Source organism: Apis mellifera, linkage group LG8 (assembly GCF_003254395.2).
Source record: "Apis mellifera strain DH4 linkage group LG8, Amel_HAv3.1, whole genome shotgun sequence".
NCBI lineage: Eukaryota > Metazoa > Arthropoda > Insecta > Hymenoptera > Apidae > Apis > Apis mellifera.
Genome location: NC_037645.1, coordinates 2,988,672 through 3,009,696, shown reverse-complemented (window position 1 = coordinate 3,009,696; position 21,025 = coordinate 2,988,672). Strand labels below are relative to the sequence as shown.

Sequence of the window (21,025 nt, the reverse complement as noted above, 5' to 3'; positions counted from 1 at the left end):
TCTCCCTCTCTCTCTCGATCCCTGTCTCTCGTAGCACGGGCCAACGGCGCACGATTATTATCACCGACCCTGCCCCGATAATGAAAGTACACGCACGTGCTGGTATTAGTGTCGACAGAGCAGCGGGGTTCGCCGCCTGGTTGCATTCAGGCCCCGGACAGCCACTGCACACACGAGGCGGGGAGCGGAGTGGGGAGGGGGGAGGTACACAATGAGGGTGGCTCCGCTGTTTCGGCTCCGCTGAGTCACGCACTAAAGAGAAACGCGTGAGGTCTCTCCCGCCGTGGCCCGGACGTGGGCCTTGATCCCGTCCGTTTTTTCTCTCTCTCTCTCTCTCTGGAAATTTTATTTTTTTACTCGAATCCTTTCTTCGTTCGACTCGTCTCAATGGTGGATCGGGATTATTAATCCATCGATCCGTCCACGAATGTGCTGGCCAACATCACGAATCGTTCCACAAGGGAGATTTTTCTACGAATACAGATGTTGCTTCGAAAGTATTTTTTCCTTTTTTTTCTCTTTTTTGGAAATCTTAATTTCCGCGCGATTGTTACGAAAATTAGAAAGTATTAATCATCCAATTATTTTTAATTTATTCTCGATATAATTCTCTCGTTGAAATTTTAATTCATTCAAGAATTTTCGAAGATCCCGAAATTTGGTTGTTCGTCGAAGGAGAGATTGAGAATTGTGGAGCGGAAAAATTCAAAGAGCGTAAGCGGGATTAAAAACAAAATCCCTCACCCTTGAACGTGTACACATTCACGCACAGGGCCGAACGAATAAAAGGGTCGAATTGAATGGACGATTTCGCGGTGGCCAAGACTATTAGCAGAAGAGGAGAGGGAAGAGGGGAGGGATGGAAGGAGAAGGGAAGGGAGGGGAGAGGTTCAGGGTGGCTCGCCAAAAAATCCCCGAGTGCACTAGTCGGACCGTGTCGGGTGGTTTCTAGCTGCGGCACATTATTTTCTGCTCTCCTGGAGGAGGTCAACTGTTTTATTGACTGAGGGGTCGTCGAGGTGCTCTCCGCCACGGAGAGGAGAACCACGGGTTACGGTTAACCGAGCCAAACCTCTGAAATCGTAGCGGGGAATTATCGGTTCGGTTGCCCGCTCTGCTCCGTTTCCTCTTTTTCCTCCAAGGACGCGACGAGTTCCCTCCTCTTGGATGGAAACGCGCCGGCCGAAAACCCTTTGAAAACGTTTCTGGAAAATATGCACCGCGTCGAAATATCGAGAATGTTGCTACTACCGTTGAAACTAAGTTTTTTTCTTCCCCCTTCCCCTGTTGTTCCTATTTCCTGGTCGATTTCGATCATGAAAGAGAGAGATTTTCAATAATTTTTTTTGGTAGGTTTAGGTCGAATTGAAAGATATAAGTCTTTTGAAATTCGGGAAGCTTTTTAAATAATTATGAAGATAGGTCGAAGAAATCGTGAAACAAGAGATAGACATACACGCGAAATTGATCGTTGGATTTACGATATATCGATGAGATTAACAAATTCTTTTCAATATATACATATTCTTAACCTGGAACTATACGAATTTCGAATGAGAATGTGTCATTTTCAAAAAGAAGTCAATTTCGATATAAATCATTTGAAAATTGAAACCTACAAAAATCTATCTCCAGTGAACATTTTTGAAAATCAAGAAATTTCGCAAGAGAGAAAAAATTCACTGAATCATTTTTGTCCATCCATGTTTCGACGAAGAATCTCTTGGTTTTATTTGAAAAAAAAAAAAAATAAATAAATAAATAAAAAAAAAATGAAAAAAGGAAAAAAAATCCGAAGCGCAGGAAGTTTTCCACTGTGCAAACAGCGAACCATTCCATCGGGAAAGCAAACGACGTCCCGACGATTAGCCAGCTCGCCGGATAAAAAAGGAGAAGCGAAAATCGTTGGTCGATCGTCACGGTAACAGATGCCACGATTGCGGTGTCGGATCGACCGCTTTCTATTGAAGCAGCAGCCCAGCCGGCCGCAATCTTTTCCGAGCGACACACACACGCGCGCGCGCGCGCACGCACACGTGCACACAAAATGGGAGAAGGCCGCGGCGATGGATAGGACGTACATATACGAGGCGAGCCACATACACGCGAGATCGCTTTTCAACACTTATCTTTTCGTCCAAATTAACCCTATTAGTGGGGATTTTCCGATTTTGAAAATTTGGAATATTTCCGACGCGAATAACTTTCGATCCGCGAAAGAGATGTTGACTTGTGGACGAAGATTATTTAAATACCTGGTAAATATGTAGAAGAATATGTAAGTTTTCACGGAAAAGTTAGATAATGGCTGTATGGATTTCTTTTTTGTTTAAATATTTTCTCTTTGAATTATTATCTCTTTCCTTCGAGGAATTATTTTTCCTTATATTTAGCGTGATTTAAACTTTTTTAATCTCAACTTCTTCACTCCTCCTCGAACCGAACAATTTTTCCTAAATTCAAAACTCAGATTCGATTCTTCCACTAGGTTAAACTAGGTTAAAGATTCTTTTAATCGCAATTCTTTCGCGTCTTTTCGATCGAAATACAATTCCACGAAGCCTCGCGCGTCAATAACCCACTCGATACTTTCAAACCCGCATGCCTCTCCACTCTTTTATCCGCCGCTCTCCCAAAGCCTACGTACCTAACAGTATCTCTAAAGGCGATAAAAAAAAAAATCGTTCAAAATACCGTTCCAAAAAGAAGAAAAAAAGAAAAAGAAAAGAAAAGAAAAGAAAAAAGAGGTCAGTCGCCAAAAAATCCGCACACGATCGGATCTCTTTCGCAACAATCGTGGACGTTCCACCCTGTGCGGTAACCATTCCGGCAATTTTCAACGAAAAAACGTGCACGTAGAGGCAGGCAAGCGAATGCGCGTCCTTCTCCGTAATGCTCGGGGCCGGTCGTCGCGTTTTTTCGGCCGCGCTCGTTCCGGCGCGCAACCGAGCGTGCCTTTTCGACGGCGGCGCGCCGTGTCGTCGGTGAAACGCGTGCGTGCATGCGTGCGTTGGCCACACACGTGTGTATATATACGTACACCACGGCAGGCTATGCGCGATCGTCACGTACACACGCAGACGCCTACACGAGGACGAGAGACAGCCGCCGCCGCCGCACGCTCACGGGCCCGTACTTGTACGGGACCTTTAGCGGCTCGTGAGCCACACAGTCGGGACGATCAATGACAACCCGTCCCTCCCGCCACATCCCACGGTGCCGCTCGTGTTCACGGAAGGCACGATAAACGCTCTCTCGCTCCGGATCACGGGTCTCGGAGAGAACGTTCCCCCCACCCCTCGCCCCGCTCCACCTTCCCCCTCCCATTTCGCGCTAGCTTCCATCCTCACCCCACTCTGCCCACGTCTCACTAATCCCCACTCCTCTCCCTCGCTCCATCGTCGTTTCTCTTCTCGGCATACAGGCTGTGCCGCCGCTCCGCCAACGTCGCTCCTCGCTCTCAATCAAGATAGACGCGCGCGAGAGGCTTAGCACCGAGGCGAGGAGGCGAGAGAGCGTCGGCAGAATTTCTCCGTGACTCGAGGGAGAAGCGACCGATATATAGGGGCGGCGAGGATGACGCGGGGATCGGAGAACGGACCGAAGCCACAGGCGGCGGAACCGAGAAGGGAGACTTACTGCTTCGAGTCGCAGCCGCCGCTCGAGGGGACGACGAACGAACGAACGAACGAACGAACGAACGAACGAACGAACGAACGAGCGAGCGAGCGAGCGAGGTGGGCAGGGTGGATGGCTTGGGCGGGTGGGTGGATGGGTGGGTAGCGATGGGCGCTCGAGACACGAGCTCTCGAACAATTTCCAGCGCGAATACGCCGCGATGATATCTCCGCGGGGAAATTGCCGCGACGCTGGTGCAGCAGTTGGGGTGGAAAGGATTAATTGGTGATCCGGGTTTGTTGATAGCGTTGCTGGGTGAAATGTTGGCTTTTTCTTGTTTTCCCTTTTTTTTTTTTTTTTTTTGTTTTCGAACGGGGACTTTTTTCGAGTGGAGCGGCTGGTGTTGACGGTGGAAAGAGGCTGGTTCGAGGGATTTTTGGCGTTGGGATGATTCGGTCTGGCGGATTAGAAAAATTGTCGCAACGATTGATCGCATTGTAGAAATACTTAGGATTCTCTCTCTCCCCTCTATCTATCGTTAACACTTTCGTTATGTAAAAAAATAAATAAGAAAGTAAGAAACGTTTATTCCTTTTTCTTACGAAGGAAATGCAATTTAGATTAGATAGCGGTGACTCAAAATTTTCCGTACTTGCAAAAACGTGAAATCAGTATTACGTAACACGCGACATCTGTGGATCCAAATTTACATAAAAATGACGCTATCTCACCGCTATCTATTTTTTGCTCATTACGATACGAAAATGTCAAATGCAAAAACTAAAATCCAACCATATACCATCATATTACGATAAACAATTTAAGACTTCGCTATCTCATACCGTACCAAAGTTTCTCCAAAAATACATTCTATTCTAAATATATCGAACTCGAAGCTCGACGACAATTTACGAAAATATCACAACCGAAAGTAATAACGAATAGTTGTATGATAAAACGCCGTTACAATTTCTTGAAAATCCCCGAAACTTCCTCGAATTCAACTGGTTCCCATCGCGTCTCGTAACCATCGCTGAGGGTGGCCGGTATAGAGACGCGGCAAAGCGCGGCCGAGAGAAGGAACGTCGTCGCCGAGCGAGCGAGACAGGGATAGCGTGGGGTCCTGCGAAGGCAGCGGTGCGAACAGAGAAAGGGAGAGACGAGAGAGAGAGCGAATGGGGAGACGCGAGGGAAGGAGAGAGAGGGAAAGGCGGCGAGCGGATACCGGCGCAGCCTGTCTGTGCCTCTGCTTCGGAAAGTGACTAATGACTAGCCGGCCAGACCTACTCTTCTGCCACCCAACGAGAGAGAGAACGAGGGAGCGCGCGCCGCGCCGGGAGAGAACAGATACCGTAGAGGTGAGCCACTGTTATCTCGCGGCCCTCGACGACGGTCAACCGTGAAAAATGACTATCGCGACGAAGAAATATTTTACGGGCGGCGCGTTCGAGCGGCGTCGTTACGCGCCGTGAGCACACACCGTGTGCAACTAAAGGAAAAATAAAGGAAAAGGAGGAGGAAAATAAAAGAGAGAGATGGAGAGACGAGAATCGAACGGAGAGAAAAGAGAAGAGGAGGAATGCGCGAGAGAGGTTCGGCGACGGAAATCGTCTAGAAAAGGAAAGGAGAATTGTGCAGGTATGAGAGGAATCATAACGGCGACACTATCGGCTGGTATTTTATTGGATTTTAGAGATACGACAATTTTTTCTCGGATTTTGAAATTAAATTTAAATCTCGAATTAAACACTTGCTTATATCGTTGATTGTGTGTATAATATATATTACAGGTATCTCGAGGAATCTTATCCTCGTAAAAAAAAATCGATGAAAAATTAATGTCATTTCCTAAATCTCAAATATTTTCTTAAAACATCGCACGTCACGGCCCGATCACGATAATCAAAACCTCTTAAAATCAATTCCTATTTTCTACACACCTCTCCGTTCCTATCGTTTCTCTCTCCTAAAAAAAGAACTATTTCGATATCGATTGATATTGATATCTCCCCAAACTCTACACGTGGCCGTTTGTTTGGCCAGACAGAACGCATAGGTAGCATCGTGATCGACCTCGAACGTGCCAAGATCCTCGTCTCTGCTACGATTCGAGTAGCATTCGAGAGGTATAAAGCATCGTGGATCGAATGGAACGAGAGCCGCCTCTCCCCTGATCGATCTCCGCCGCGACTAGTACGCGGAACTGAATCCGGATCGGATGAACGAGGGAACCGGGCAACTTTATGCGCCTGCTCTGTTTCTCTTCCTTCCGTGGGAAGCGATCTCTCTCTCTGCCACCGCCTTCGTTGCCTCGCTCTTCGTTTCTCGCCCCCTCCTCCCTCCCTTCCTCCCTCCCTCTCACTCTCTCGCGTTACTTCCGCGCCTGGAATCCCACGCTTACGCCGCTACGAACGTCAGAGGCGTAAATCCGAGAGAGCTTCCTGGGCTGCGAAGCGTCGCGGCGTCGTTAATGATAGCTCCGAGCCGCGCTCTGCCTTTCTGCCTCGCGCGCTCTCTCTCTCTCCCTCCCTCTCCCTCCCCGTGCTTCGCTATTTCCTCTCTCTCCAGCTCTGTGGCCCCGTCGCCGCCTGAGAACGCGTTTCGAGACCCAAAGCCTCGGGAAAACGCGCGTTCGTTCGCTCGTTTACTTCTACTGGCGGCCGTGAGTCCATGTCGTATGGCAGACGAAACTTTTGGGTTTAAGAAGATTTATAAACGTGTTCGTGAATCGAATTTTTCAATCGAGTCGAATCATCGACGTTGATGTTTTTTTTTTTTCTTTTTGTCGATGAAATATCTGTATACATATTTTATTTTAACGAAAGTTAATTACTTACATGTTTCATTCTGTATTTTCCTATTATTTTTAATCTCGAATTAAGGATTATACTTGATTCTTTCCGCGAACGATGGCATTGAGATTATAGAAAAGATTTTGTGTTCTATCCTGAATATTTTTTAATGAAACGTATCGGCTGTTTTCCTTACACACGTCTTTTTTTCCAACTTTTTGTTTATACTTAATTAATTTATTGCCTTATGACTTTTCCAAATCGCATACGTCATCAGTATATCTATTTACAACTTTAATTACACACAATTTAAATATGTAGATCTGTAATCTCGAAGCAAGATCTGAACTGAAGAAATTACGAGTTTTTTTATACGAACTTGTGTATTTTATATACAAATACGATGTAAAAATCTTAAAACGCGAAATATAATATGCTAATAATCCCAATCATTTCGTAATCAAATGATCCAACGACATCGAAGCTCGGGCTCGGTGATCATCTCCTTTTTTTACATCATACAAATCGTGTTTCCAAGTAGTGTACAGAAGTCAAGATACAATCGCCACGTGTACTCAGATTAGTCAAATGACTATTCACTATCCACATAACGTTATTATAATTCCTCGATTTTTAATCATCCTCAAACCTTAATATTCAACCATATTGTTAAAAATGCTTCCTCAAAAAATTATCCTTCCACGGGAAAATAAATTATTTAATTTTCTAAAAATTTCTGTCGACTCGAAGACTTGCGATTCAATAATTTTAAATTATCGAAACAAAAAATCATCGATTCTTCAAAATGAATTCGTCTTAAAAAATTCCAAAACTCTTAACAGGAAAAAAGAACGGTGACGGTACATCCGCAGAGAGATGTCTGTGCAACTATCCACGGGAGGACGATCGAGAACTCTCGATAATACAACGAACGGTGTTCGCCGACTCGAAGAAAGCCTCGAGAATCGATTCCAATCTGGGTGATATCCAACGTCGGACGTTCCCTCGCGCGCGATCCTCTTGTCGGAAGATCGATCCACGGAAAAGGGGATTACCATACGCCGCTCCGTCGGACAACTTATTATCGGTTATTTATCACGACGGCCCGTGACTGAAATTTTTTCGCGGCGAGCGAGTGTATCTCTCTCCAAGACTCGCAGAGATCGTTCGCGTTCCACTTGCGAGATGGGAGAGCCGAGCGAGGAAGAAGAAGAGGGCCGCGGCGATCTCGCGCGTGAGAAATGGACGAGCCATTAAAGCTGGCCGAGATCGAAGGCCGCGGCGAGTTACGTCGGGAATTGCCGCGAGAGTGGATCGAGAGAGATCTGGGACACTGGTCGGACGACAAAAATGAAAATGGAGCTCAGAATTTTTGATCTTCCAAGAATATTTTAGGATGGACGAGATTTTACGGTGGAAATACATCTTTAATTATTATAATTATCATAAAAAAAAAACTCACAGAACAATTCAAACGATGTTTAAAAATAATCCAAACGTTCCACTTTTATCCCACCTATTCTATCATCTAAACAATCGCGAGCTTCATCGATAAGCTTCCCCACCTCGCCTCCCTTCCATCGCTATTCGCCTCAAACTTCAACTTTCAATATCCTGTCGTCCGTTTATATCTCTATAACGAAGGAATCCGTCCATGGATTCTAGAGTCGTAGAATGTAATCGCTTCGTGACGAAACTTCGCGGAAACGACGTTACGTGAAGAGAGACCAGCGAACAAACGACAACGAGCAAATCTTAACCGTTCAAGTATCGACTAATACCGCGCACATTTTACACTTCACGCTGACATTTTGAAAACTATCCACTAAATCGAAATCCAAAATATATAATCACGAGAATTCACGAATCACGAATTCACATTCACAAATATAATATAATCCGGTTGAGAGTTACGTAAAAATTCATGTAGAGTGATTACGTATGAAAAAAAGATAATACAAATCAATAACGACGAATATTAATTACCGATATCTTAACCGTTCTAACCGTTCTACCGAAACTGAATTGAAAATGTCTCCGAGAGAGAAGTATCACGGTTAAAAACTATCTTTCCAAGTATCGTCCTATAAATAGAGAAACATCTTGATCGGACTTCTCGATACTTTTCGATCAGATTTCTGCAAAGAGCCGTAGGCGTTGAAACGGTTAAAAGGAAGCATCGAGGCAACCGGATCGAAGTGCTGTTGCTCGAGGCTTTGTTCACGTTGGACGAACAGCGGACACGCCATTGGCCACCATTGCTGCCTATACGGTCCGTGTAATTAGATGTAATTAAGCAGCCACCTTATCCGACTGCCTTCTCTTCCCTTTCCCGTCTCACTCTTTTTCTTTCGCCTCATCCCGCCTCGTTGTATAACACCAAACTCGCGATTCATTTTCCCGACAACCGTGCCCGAGATTTCTCGCGGTTTTTCCACTTACTAGATAAATTCTCGACCCGTAACGCCATTGGACAACGCCGCGCGATTTCACCGAGAAAACGTTTGCGGTCGACAGCTAGGCACTTGAGCGCCCTCACGCGAAGGCGTTTAAACGCGACAACTTCCGAGCATGCCGGTTTTATGGCGAGTTTTCGTGGATCGCGATACACGGTTGCGTTGAATACTAGGTATGTTGTCGACTTTCTTCTACAATATCTGTATCTTCGTTGGCCGCCATTTTAATTTGAAGAGACACCAAGTTTCGGACATTTGTGGTTATGTTACGTTTGTTTCACGGTATTTGTGCATATTTGTGCATATTTTCGTTTCAAGATTACCGGATGAATTCGAGAATCGTTCAATGTGCGACTGAATTTGTTTATATTGTAAAAGATTGTTAAATATGGCTTTAGAATACGAAATCGGACGATGTTCACGGTTGGCGAGAAATGGACAAAGTGGACGCGACACGTTTGCCTAGTATTTGCGAAGCAAAGTTTAAAAACGATGACTATGAGTGTAACTGAACCGAAGCAGACTGAAGTGTGTTTATACGTGGTTAGAGTATATTCAGTGTAGTGTCGGACAAATGTGCGAACTCAATATGAAGTATTTTTAGCGCAGCTTGCTTCGAAAGATTTGGTTACCAACTATTCGACTCGTGATTTTCGAGATACATTTCGTTTTACCTCGATTCGCAGGTGTTTCTGTACCAGTCAGATCCATCTTATTCAGAATTTCTTTTTTTTCTTGCTAATATCTTCTACCTATAAATTTATTGATATTACAATGAATATTACAAGTTATAAATTTTTTCGAATATTACACGTTAAATAAAATAGCCAACGATATCCATGATTCGATAGAAATTCATTTCTAAAAAAATTTTCCTAACAACCTAACCTACAAATCGCTCGCCATTTACTCCACTCGGTATAAATAAACGATTTTGATTAAACTTACATAAGACGACCCTTAAATCCTATGTCTTAATATCTTTCGAAAACAAATAGATATATAAAATCGAATAATCATTTAAACATAGAGGCAGATTTCGCGTTTTCCCTTGTTATCTCTACCCGTTCGAACAAATAAACAATTATTCTCAAACATCCGAACTTCGTCTGACTGGTTGCAATTCCCCGGAACTGTTCGTGTATTCCGCTTCAGCGGTATTCCGCGAGGAACACACGATAATCTCTACACCAGAAACAGAGACTCTACTCACCTTGTTATGCGGCAACTGTGTGGGCACGTACAACGGTGGATCCAATCCGGGACTCGTCACCGCGTGACGTCCGATAATCCTGTCCGCCGGTTTCGCGTCGTATCCTTCCGGCTGCCCGATGTGGAACCCCTTGCTCTTCACCCAGAATCGAAACTTACTGTTCTCCGCACTGTTCACTTCCTCACCTCTCAATGTTCGCAATATACGCGCGTACTTTTTAATCGTGATCGTCTTAGTCTTGGCCAAATCGCCGTACGTTTTGATCACCCACGGTTGATACGCGTTGAACATACTATCGTTCTGAAACTTCTTCGGCAGGCTCGCGTTCTCCGCTTGTCCCTTTTGCATCCCGTAACCGGCCCCGTTTACGCCAGTCGCGATTCCAGAGAACGGCATGGGCACGCCGTTCTTCGAGTCCATCGCGCTACCACCGTTTCCATTCCCGACGTAGGCATTGTTCAATCCGGATGCGGCCGAGCTCAACGAACCACCGGTCATATTCGAAATGTCCAGATACGAGACGGACGAGCTCTTGCCCAGGTTCGTCGCGTTTCCCACGAACGTGGCCATAGACGAAGACATATACGGTATCGGGGTGGGCATGCTGAGGCTGCCGGCGCACAGACCGGCGGTTGGACTCGAGGCCATGCTCAATCCAGCCACGGAAGCGTACGTAGACACATCGGACATGTTCGTGGTTTGCCAACTACTGGACAGCACACTGTTATTGGACACGGGATCCGACGTCGTGGATACCGATGCCGTGGACGTTTTCGTTTGCGCGTTTCCGGACCTCGACACAGAACCACCGCGATTTTTCGACGAGGGACTCGTCTCGGGCGACGAGGAGGACGCGTTCGAAGACGACGAAGATGTCGCTTTAGTCGCGTTCGTCGACGTACCACGTGACTTCTTGGTAGGTGGCTCGTCCCGTGCACTCGCGTTCATCGAGTTCAGATTACCGTGGGACGGGCTGTTGTTGTTCTCGGACCTTGAACGTTTGCTGGACGAGCCAGTGGCCGACGCGGATTGTCCCGACGGGGTCGGGGAATTGTTCACTGGCACTCTGCGACGGAGTCCCATTGTCGCGCTGGCCATTATTCCTCGGGTATATTTAGTGCCGACCGCTAGCCGGTTTCCCCGCTGACGATCGATTTCACACTGTCACTAGTTCACCGGCCGCGTCGTCGTCGATCACCGAAACCGTCAGCCGCCAGCATTATCGTTCGTACGCGGGTACACGCGCCGACAGACGGACACGCAGACACGTACGCCGTGCGCGCACAGATGGGACGAAATACACGAGACGACCGATACCACACCGAGCGAGGGTTGTGTGTGTGCTTGTCGGACCGGGCCGTTGTATATCGACGATGTCCAGTGGCGACGGTCCAGTCGTTCTCGTGTCGGGATGATGCCGCGTCCGGAAAATCGGGACCCAGTCGCTCGCGTAGCGAGTTGCCTCGGCTGGAAAAGAAAAAGAGCAATGGAACGTGTGACAAGTGGAATTAGCTATGCACTATTAACCGACGGAAACGGTTCAAATGAGGCCGGCTCCCGCTAATGGAACTGGCCAAGTATGTAGGTGGAAACCTATCGGCGGGCAGGGTAATAACGCGATGCTGAAATTTAAATATTAGAAATCGATCTTGCTCGCCTCCTTTCCCTCTGTCGAGAAAAATTTCCTCATCTCGTCATTTTTCGATCGAGAATCGTTGAATATTTGAGATTCTCGTATTAAACGAGATAGTATTACTTATCACGAATCAGGTTATATCAGTATATAGATTAAAAATGATATTTGTCAAAATTTTGCCTCGATCAACAACTCTAATTGGATTTACGTTAACCGAGATTTTTCTTTTTCGTTTACAATTATTTCGTTTAATTTACATGCCGTTTATAAAACATATGTATATATACACGTAGTCGTAGCTCAACTCTCGTACAATATCGTACAACTAGCAATTCCGCTGTAACGAAAGAATTAACATTGCATTAAAAACAAAATTGCATTAATATTGTGTTAATATTAAAATATGTTTATAGTCGTTTTACAATAAAAGTTAATGGAATCCTCTGTTGGTTATATAAAAATAATTTAAGATTATTTAGGTTAAAAAAAAAAAATTTGTAATCAGGACCTAAATAAACTATAATTGATATTGATCGAACGTAATAAAAAAAAAAAAAAAAACTTGTCTTAAAAATACAAATTATTACGACGTCTCCGAAAGTAATCGAAACGTTCGATTTTCAGAGGTTAAGAAATAATAATGTCGCGTAAAAAAATATTTCCCAAAAAACGTATGTTGTACCGTCCATATGTCTTTAAATACATTTGTATAAACGACATAACAATTGAAAATTAACATCCCACGGCCCTGAAATTCGAGTTTTTTTTTTTTTTTTTTATCTTTCCTTATGTATATTTCATATTGCCGTTTCATGAATGCAATTTTTTTTTAACCATGAGACCGACTTTATAATTTCGCAATACGTCGACGAAGTATATAAAAATTCTTTTCGTAATCGTAAATTAAAAAAAAAAAAAAGAAAAAGAAAAATGAAATAACAACGAATAACAATTAATATCAATTTCAATAAGAGAAAATGTCGTATTAACGAGGTTAGAGAGACTTGCTTGTCAGCACGTCAGAATCCTTATCTCGTTCGAGAAGACTGTCAAAGGATTGGTGTCCGTCAGGATTAACCTCCAGGTGAAAGAAAGTATTATGAACGCGAAACGCATTTCCGTCTATCATCGTAACGCGTCTCTACAACCTTTAACAGTGTTTCCTAGTTAACGGTAAAAACTTCCTTCCATTAAAGAATATTATTCCTTTCTTCCTAACCTCGAAAAAAAAAAGAAAGAAAACAAAGAAAGAATACCGTAAAAAAGGACGACCACCATCAAAACTTCATCTCGAGTCGAAAATTGAAAACAAGGAGGGGAGGAAAAAAAAAGAACACTTTTTGTCGAACTTTTTGTTTTTTAAAAACGTTCCAACGAGTTTAACGAGATCGATATAGAGACGAAAGATTCTTCGCCACGGCTCGTAACGAGCCGCGTTTCCGTCACACGTAAAACGACGTTCGTCCTCGAGAGGATTGCAAAGGCTCGAAAACACTGGGAAAAGGAGCAAAGGAAGGGGGAGGAGAGGAGGGAGGGAAAGGAGAGGGGGGGGGAAGGATTGTAATGGTGGGTCGTCGGTTGTCGTTCAGCCACGAAGCTACAAATTCGCACGTCACCCGACTATTCGGGCTCGTGCATGCGCGTCGCTAATGGATTTTCGTAAGACAGGTGTTAGAACGGCCGCGCGACATAAATGGTATGCAATTAGACACGAGCGCGACTCGGACGGTGGCGCGGCGAATTAGGAAACCGGTTATTTAACCAGCCACCGACTTCCTTCGCGTGTCGTGACCGCTTCCACTATGCTGACGAGTCGTTGGCAAAGTAGCGAGGCGTGCAACATTTTTTTCTCTTCTTCTTCTTCTTATCTTCGAAAATTTATCATACAGAAGAAGATATCGTTATATTATCGAAACGAAGAAGAAAAATTTTAATCGAATGATATTTTATAATGTCGATGTCGGGAATAAATTTGGCGAATTATTATATATAAACAAATTATCGATGATTGCGCGTCTGATAAAATATTCGAAAGCGAAACAAGCATTTTATTTCAAAAATCAATCGATCGTGTAAAACGTATATATATATATATTTTTAATGTATTTTCCGATTTTAAAATATCTCGCATTATGGGATATAAATATACAAACGTATAATAATTCGGAATCGTGTTTTTTTTTTTTTAATTATAATTATCGCGTTTGCAAACCACCGTCACGTAGCCGAACCGGGAGAAAAGAAAGGGAGAAAGTGGGAAAGCGGTTCACGAAAATGGAGAAGCGAACTTTTAGCGTTCCCTCGTCGCCCCTCACCATTACGTCCCATGATTCTATACGCCCTATCTCGGATCAAACTAACCTCCTCGACGCGACCGTCTGTTGTACGATCGAGTCGGGACGAAATTTTTCTTCGATGGGAATTTCGAATTTCATTTTTTTGTTTCTGAAATAGAAAAAATAAATAAACATTACTAAAAGAAATATCGAGCATCCTTACGCTTTTGCTCGAAGAAATTTGGTGTTCACGTGAATGCTAGAACAAAAACGTATCGAGATTAGGATTCTCTCAAGATCAAAAAGTAACCTCAAAAATCCGAATTATAAATTCGAACCAAATTTTCCTTCTCATAATTATCGGCAACGATACGACAACCGTAACGAACTGCAAGTATATCGAGAGATAGGCCGTGTCAGATAATCGCGAAGCAAACTCGACGCTAATTCAATAAGGCCGATCGCGGACCATACGTCGCGATAGCCTGGATCGTGTAATGAACTCGCGGCGATGTATCCACGCTCCTTTAGATAACAAGTGAAACGGAAAGAGAAAGGAGAGAAAGAGAAATATATATAGATAGGGAATTCCCGAATTGACACGTTTAAAATTAATCTATCACGAAAGCTGAATAATTTTTTTCGAAAATTTCAAAGAATCTACGAACATTATCGAAAAAGTTTATGGAAGACTTTATAAGTGGATCTGACGATATCATTGATCTGATTTCGAAAATATCGTCAAGATATTAACTGGATTTAATTTCTACACGGAAGTCTTGATTTTTTTTATACTTATATAGATACGCATTTTAGATCTAACAATCGATTCGGATTTTTTCCAATATCTTTCGATTCGGATTGGATCTTTTCCCAAGATTTTTTTTAGCAAATATCGGTGCATCACGTCGTGACGTTCAACACTCGAGTCACGATCCTTATTAACGTAACTCGTTAAATATCAAAGTCTATCGATTTTTTCTCTCTCTCTCTCTCTCTCTCTCTCTCGCTGAGAGAGTAAGCATTGGAGCCGGCAACAAACGGTTGAAAGTTTGTCTTCTGGGAATTTCGATAACTATTTTGGGATGGAGATTACGCGAGCCATCGACTATTTTCGGCCTCCCTGTACGATATTACACAAGTGTAGTAGTTTCACTTTTCACTTCTGACACGTTCTAATTACTCACGCTTGATAATAAAGCAACATCGAGTTATCGCTAAAAAATAAGAAATTAGGGGGAAAAAAAAAAATATCCAAAGCTTAAAAATTCCAATTACCAATTCAGGAATATCAGAGTTTCTATTTCCGTCAACTTCGAAAAACCAAGGAACGGTTAAAAATTTCTCAACGATGTATCGACGACCAAAATATTCATAAATATTCAAAATCCTGTTTAAATTTCACTTTCCACGATTCCTACTTCCCATCCACTTTTCCAATACCCCCTCTTATCGTTCTTTCTTTCTTTTTTTTCACAATTTCTTTCCAAAAAACTTTCCCCGAATCCGTCACGAAAGTCACGATCGAGGAGGGGGATCGTGTGGATGGAGATCGATCGATCGTGAGGAATTACGATCGAATCCATCGGTGAAACGATAACGAAGAGTCCGAGAAGGGAACCGATGGAACGAGGCCGATAGCCTCGCCACGATATAACCGAGCTCCTTTAGGTGGCAGAAACGAGGTCTTTAGCGCGGCTGCGGCTTAAGGCGCGCTGCTTACTGTAAATTATCTTCGGCGTCATTATCAAAGATTGCACGCGCGACCAAGAATGAAAATCGAGGGGAAGAAAGGAAAAAAAAAATGGACGCCTATCCTCCACTTCTCCGTCTTTCTCTTTCTCGTTATTGTTTCTCATCGTTCAAGTTTATTTTCTCTTTTTCTTTTTTTTGGATAATTCATACATCGCCAATACTTGAACATTTGGAAGACAGGTATACATATATTCGTGTTTTTAGATTTTTAAAACTATCGTTTTTCAACTATGGACGATGTAATTGGTTTGGTGAATTAATTAGATGGAGGTGGTGTAATTAATCATCGAGAAAGGTCAATAATCCCGTGTTGGCGTAAGAACGAAGCGAGCTGGAATTGGAAGATTCTTTCGTTTTTGAGGGAGTAAATGTTTCGTTGGAAAAAATATATTTTTTTCGTTACTGAAACTAAATAGCTCGTGTTTGAAGAATGGTAATAGGTGCGTACACCGTTATATTTTTTTTTATTTTTCATTTTTTAAGGAATCGGTAGACCTTGAAATATCGTTTTATATTTCGGCTGTGTCAATGTTGAAATCGCGGTTTTGTAAAGTTTTTGCTCGTCCGAATATACATATATATATAAAGGAACAAGAGGAAGAAAGAAAAGAAAAGGAAGGAAGCGAATAAACATGCTTTCACGCTCCAAAGTTGCTTTCGGAAGATCGCAGATGCAAGCGTCCGTTCTCTCTGTTCTCCATGAATATTTCTATAATATACCGCAAGAATCTTGCTTCTTTTTTTAAAGAAAAATTTACATTCACATTTACGAGCTCGAAAAAAGATAGATAGATACTTTCCAATCTAAAAAACTGAACTATGATAATAATCCTCTCGAACGAATTGGTAACCTAAACAACTGCAAGAATTCTAAAAAAAAAGAAAATCGATCCAAATATGATATAATAAAAGAGAATACGAAGAAATTCGTTACCGTTGTTATTGTCGGCATCAATGAATCGAAATTAAGGAGAACAATACCAAGATCCATCCAGCCTTGACACGCCGCCGCTTCTCCGCCGTATAATCGGATACTTCTAATCTCGTCCCCCCTCCCTCCCTCCCTCCCTCCCTATCGATAATGCAAGACGCGGATCTTTGAAATTATATAGCTCAACGGAATTCTCAGCCGGAAAACCCGTACGCGAACGATCGAAGGAATGCGGTGCGCGCACGCGGGTAAAATTGGAGCGGCCGGGGAACGAACGAACGAACGAACCCGACACCGACACCGACACGGCGCGGCGTCGAGGACGTTAATCGCGCAAAGGAATCGAGAAAATTGAAGGCGACACGTCACCTTTCACGCGAACTGTGGCGGCGGGTCGTGCCGCGATTTTCCCGATCGCCAGCCACGCAACGCCTCCAAACCAAACCATTTTTCTTATCGTATATAATAGAACGCAACAAGTCTTTGGCAGGTGACGCTTGTTTCCCCTTTTCTTCTTCTTCTTCTTTCTGTTTTTTTCTAGATACGTGGATTTTATTACGCAACGAATCGAGACTCGTTTTTTTTTTTTGATATCATCGATGAAATTTAGTAAGTTTAATCGTTTAATCGAATTTACGAAACGATTATTTAAAAATAAAGATTACGTTTTTTTTTCCTTTCTTTTCCTTTTTTTTTTGTTTCAGGTTTAATTGAAAATATCATCGATTTTCACCATAACGCATATTGTTATTTCCCCGTGTATTATTAACCCTTTGAGGGCGATGAACCCGTATGTACGGGTTAACAAGAGCCGAAGAGAATACCTGTGTACGCGTGTGTCTGGGAAAAATAATTGATACAGTGCTACAGTGTACGTTTAAAGAAAATAAAAACTAAAAATGTATATAAATGTAGATATGTAAAAAAAAAAGAAAAAAAAAAAGGTAAAGTAAAATACTAATTTGATCTCTGTGAAATTTCTATCGCATGCCTTATCCGTTCATCTAACCTCTGGATAAAACGTTTATATCCATTATCATGGAAATTTTTCACGTTACATTTGCCACGACTTCTTCTTCGAGAGATATCTAGATACCTGGTGAAAAATTTTTCCCCAACCGAGCTTTTAATTGCAAACCTCGTACAATTTATCGAAGATGTATTCTTTCCACGCGGCGCGACCTCTCGCCAATTTAATCTCGAGCCTCGATTCAAACACACACGATCCCGACCACGCGCGGAATTTTTCTCACTTTTTAACGGAAAAACTTTTCCTTCCCCTCCCCGGTGGCGAGTCGCCCGTACATATTTTTCCAAGAAACAAGAAATATCGTCCCGATTTTCCACGACCCGCCCTACTTCCGCCTCGAGAACGCGATTCCTCGTCAATTCACCCTTGCAGCTGCAACTCGACAACAATCCCAAAGGCGTATTCGATTTTTCCACGAACCGTGTTCCCCGTTCCTTTTCTCCGAACCCTTAAATCTTTCTCGTCAATTCTAATTTTCCGTCCAAGGGTTTAACACTTTCTCTTTTTCCCACCTTTCCTTTCCTCTATCGATCCGTTCTTCGACGAGTACGTTCCATTTCTAATTTATTCTCTATACGCTAAGAATGGAATTACTCTTCGTTTCTCAAAAATTGTCCAATCGATACGTAAGAATCTAATTTTAAAAATTATTAACAATTTCCTAAAACGAACGAACGGATGGATAAATTCGCGTACGTGGAGTCACAGAGTGGTTAAACCCAATTATCCTCCAATTTCAACGTTTCGAGCTCGAAACGACGAGATTTCAGGCGTCCTCCTCCGCTCGCCCTAATCCGTCCCTCCTTTCGTATTCCCCTCCCTCGTATCGAGGAGTAACGCGTCCCGATTTTCCGCGAGGCGGCCCGCTAAACGGAGCCTCTCGGCAATTTGCCGGCACGCCGCACAACTCGCCGGCCCCGAGAGCGCAATCGATTACCGTGGTCGAAACTCGCGGCCGCCCGATACCGGATACAATAACCCGGCCGCCGCGCAATAGCAGCCGCGCGCGCTCCTTTAGGTGGCAGAAACCGGGTTCGTGTTCTCGGGACACGGCGGCTTAAAGCGGCACACAAGTCACGTACCGGCATGGGACCACCGAGTATTATGGCGCGTCCTCTACCCTGAACCGTTTCCCCCTCCACTCGCGCGCTCGCTCTCTCGCTCTCTCGCTCGCTCTCTCTGTCCGTTCGCCTCGTTCCAGCGTGTACACCTTCTTCTGCCTTGCCTGGCTACCTCTCTTCGTCGACCTTCCCTCCCTCCGTCTTCGTCCCACCCGCAGTCGTATACGTATTACGCGCAGCGTATATAATGTGGGTGCCGGTTGCACAGCGAGGCAGCCCGGTGTCACGCTACGTGCTTCCTGCCCGCAGGCCATGGTGTGACAAAAGGCCTTATGTCCGCCCGCTCGTGGAACACTCGTGATCGCAATGTGTAATCAAGCTCGCATGGCCACTGTATTACCACGTACACCTCTACCGTGGCCCGCGGCCATCCAAGCGCCTCTATATACAGGCGCGCACACGAGCCATACGCAACCAGCCAGCCAGCCAACCAACCACGCACGCATGCACGCCGCACGCACGCACGCACGCACGCACGCACGCACGCACGCGAGTAACGCGCCGCTTTTGGCTGGCCGTTTCCCGCGCAGGACGCGACCCGACCCTCCCCCTCCTTTCCACGATCGGTTTCGCAAGCCGGACAGAGAGGCAGACAGGCGGAGAGGGAGAAGGAGAGATATCCCAGCGGCGCCCACTTTTCTGCTCGATTCGTCGCGCCATCGTGCCCCAACCACCGGACCCGTGCGCTCTTTCGGAACCGATAGTCTCTCTCTCTCTCTCTCTCTCCCCCCCCCCCTCTCTCTCCCCGGGGAATTTTTTTTGCCGCGTCTTTTTCTCGCTTTCCTTTTTTTCCACCTTCTCGCTTCGCTTTTTCTTTGCTTCCGTCGTGTTTGGTGCTTGGATAATTTTGGATAGAGTTTAAGATTGGACTCGGTTTGATAAAGATAAATATCGAAACGCGATTCCAGACGAGTGGGAGACGACGCTTTCGAGGATAAATTTAAAGACTGGTATTTAACGCCTGTTGCGTTAATTTTGTCTGTTCCCATTGTGTTTTTTTTAGAATCAAAAAAAGAAAAAATATATATATTCGAAACTTGTCGTCACGAATTCTTAAAATCTTCCAGCCTATTTGTTATTATTGTATCGTCACGCGAGGCTAATTTTTTTACTCGTTCGCCTGGATTTTCGGGGAGTCCCCCCCGTTTTTCGTTTTTCCACGGAACAAGGGTGCAAAAGCGGGCCGAAGCGGAAAGTTAAGGGCGGAAAAGGGCAATCCTGCCGGGTCCCCGGTATACGTTGCACTTTTGGCAGTTTCCGAGCCGTGTCGGGATGCAGTCTGCCGCGAGTAACGTGTTTACCTAGACTATTGATCGAAGGGGGCGAGAGATCCGTGTTCGGGCAGAGGTGTGCGGCTTCTGGAAAACTTCGAGGGTGGAGAGGGTCGAGAATTTTTGTCGAGTTCCTCGTCGAGGGGTGAGGGGAAGAGGAGGGGGAGGAGGGGGAGGAGGAGGGAGGGGGGATGGGATATTCGAGAGCCAGCGGGATAGCCGAGCGTATCCGTGCGTCAGGGAAACTTTCGAGACCTCGACTCGACAACTCGACGGGGACACTCGTTGCGCCGCGCTTTGATATTTTTCCTGCCTCGATTGGAATTTTTTTGCGCGACTCGATTCTCCGCGTTTCTTCGCTTTTTTGTTCTCTCTCTCTCTCTCTCCCTCTCCTCGTGTTTCATTTTACGGGAGATTCTCGCGTCGAAATTGAACGATGCGGACGAAATGTTTCTCGAGATAAATTGCGCGATATCGATGATCCTTTTATTCGAGATTTTTTTTTTTCTTTTTACGATCCTGATGATTTTGTAACACAATTGTATCGAGCAATCGTTAATTCGTATTTACATGCACGTGTTGTTAATGTTTAAAAAAAAATATTTAGAAAAGCGAGATGTATCTTTGTACTCGACACTCGTCACGATTTATACTTAGATTCTGGATAAAATTTCCAGCGGTTTAATCGCAATTTTGCCTCTTTTCTCCTTTACATGCTTTTTAACTCGATCATCCTAATTTAATTAGATCCAAATTTTAATCTATTTCGTAACGTGAAGTAAACAGGGAACGTAAAACCACGATTATCTTCCACGATTTGACAACCATTTTAAACACGTTGCGTTCGTAGCAACGTTTCGATCCAACACGACGAGCAAAAATGGAAGAAAAAAAAAGAAAAAAATAAAATAATCAGATCACCTTAC

General features: G+C 44.2%; 1 protein-coding gene and 1 long non-coding RNA gene across 8 annotated transcripts in view; one reads left to right on the top strand and one right to left on the bottom strand.

Annotated features, from left to right (window-relative positions):
* The window catches only part of LOC113218945, a 201,838-nt gene extending 180,823 nt beyond the window's left edge, over nucleotides 1–21,015 (top strand). Inside the window, exon 3 of the long non-coding RNA XR_003305184.1 lies at nucleotides 17,382–21,015. This is a non-coding gene — a long non-coding RNA (uncharacterized LOC113218945). The remainder of the gene's footprint in view (nucleotides 1–17,381) is intronic.
* LOC100578337 overlaps nucleotides 1–21,025 on the bottom strand; it is a 76,803-nt gene that overhangs the window by 41,147 nt on the left and 14,631 nt on the right. For 6 of the 7 annotated variants that reach the window (XM_016913439.2, XM_016913440.2, XM_016913438.2 and 3 more), the window contains one exon: nucleotides 10,080–11,546. In XM_016913439.2, the coding sequence (XP_016768928.1) occupies nucleotides 10,080–11,177 (1,098 nt within the window). In that variant the 5' untranslated portion in view covers nucleotides 11,178–11,546. Of the gene's footprint in view, nucleotides 1–10,079; nucleotides 11,547–16,680; nucleotides 16,768–21,025 lie in introns of those variants that run through there. The other variant, XM_003249471.4, reaches the window with a different exon arrangement.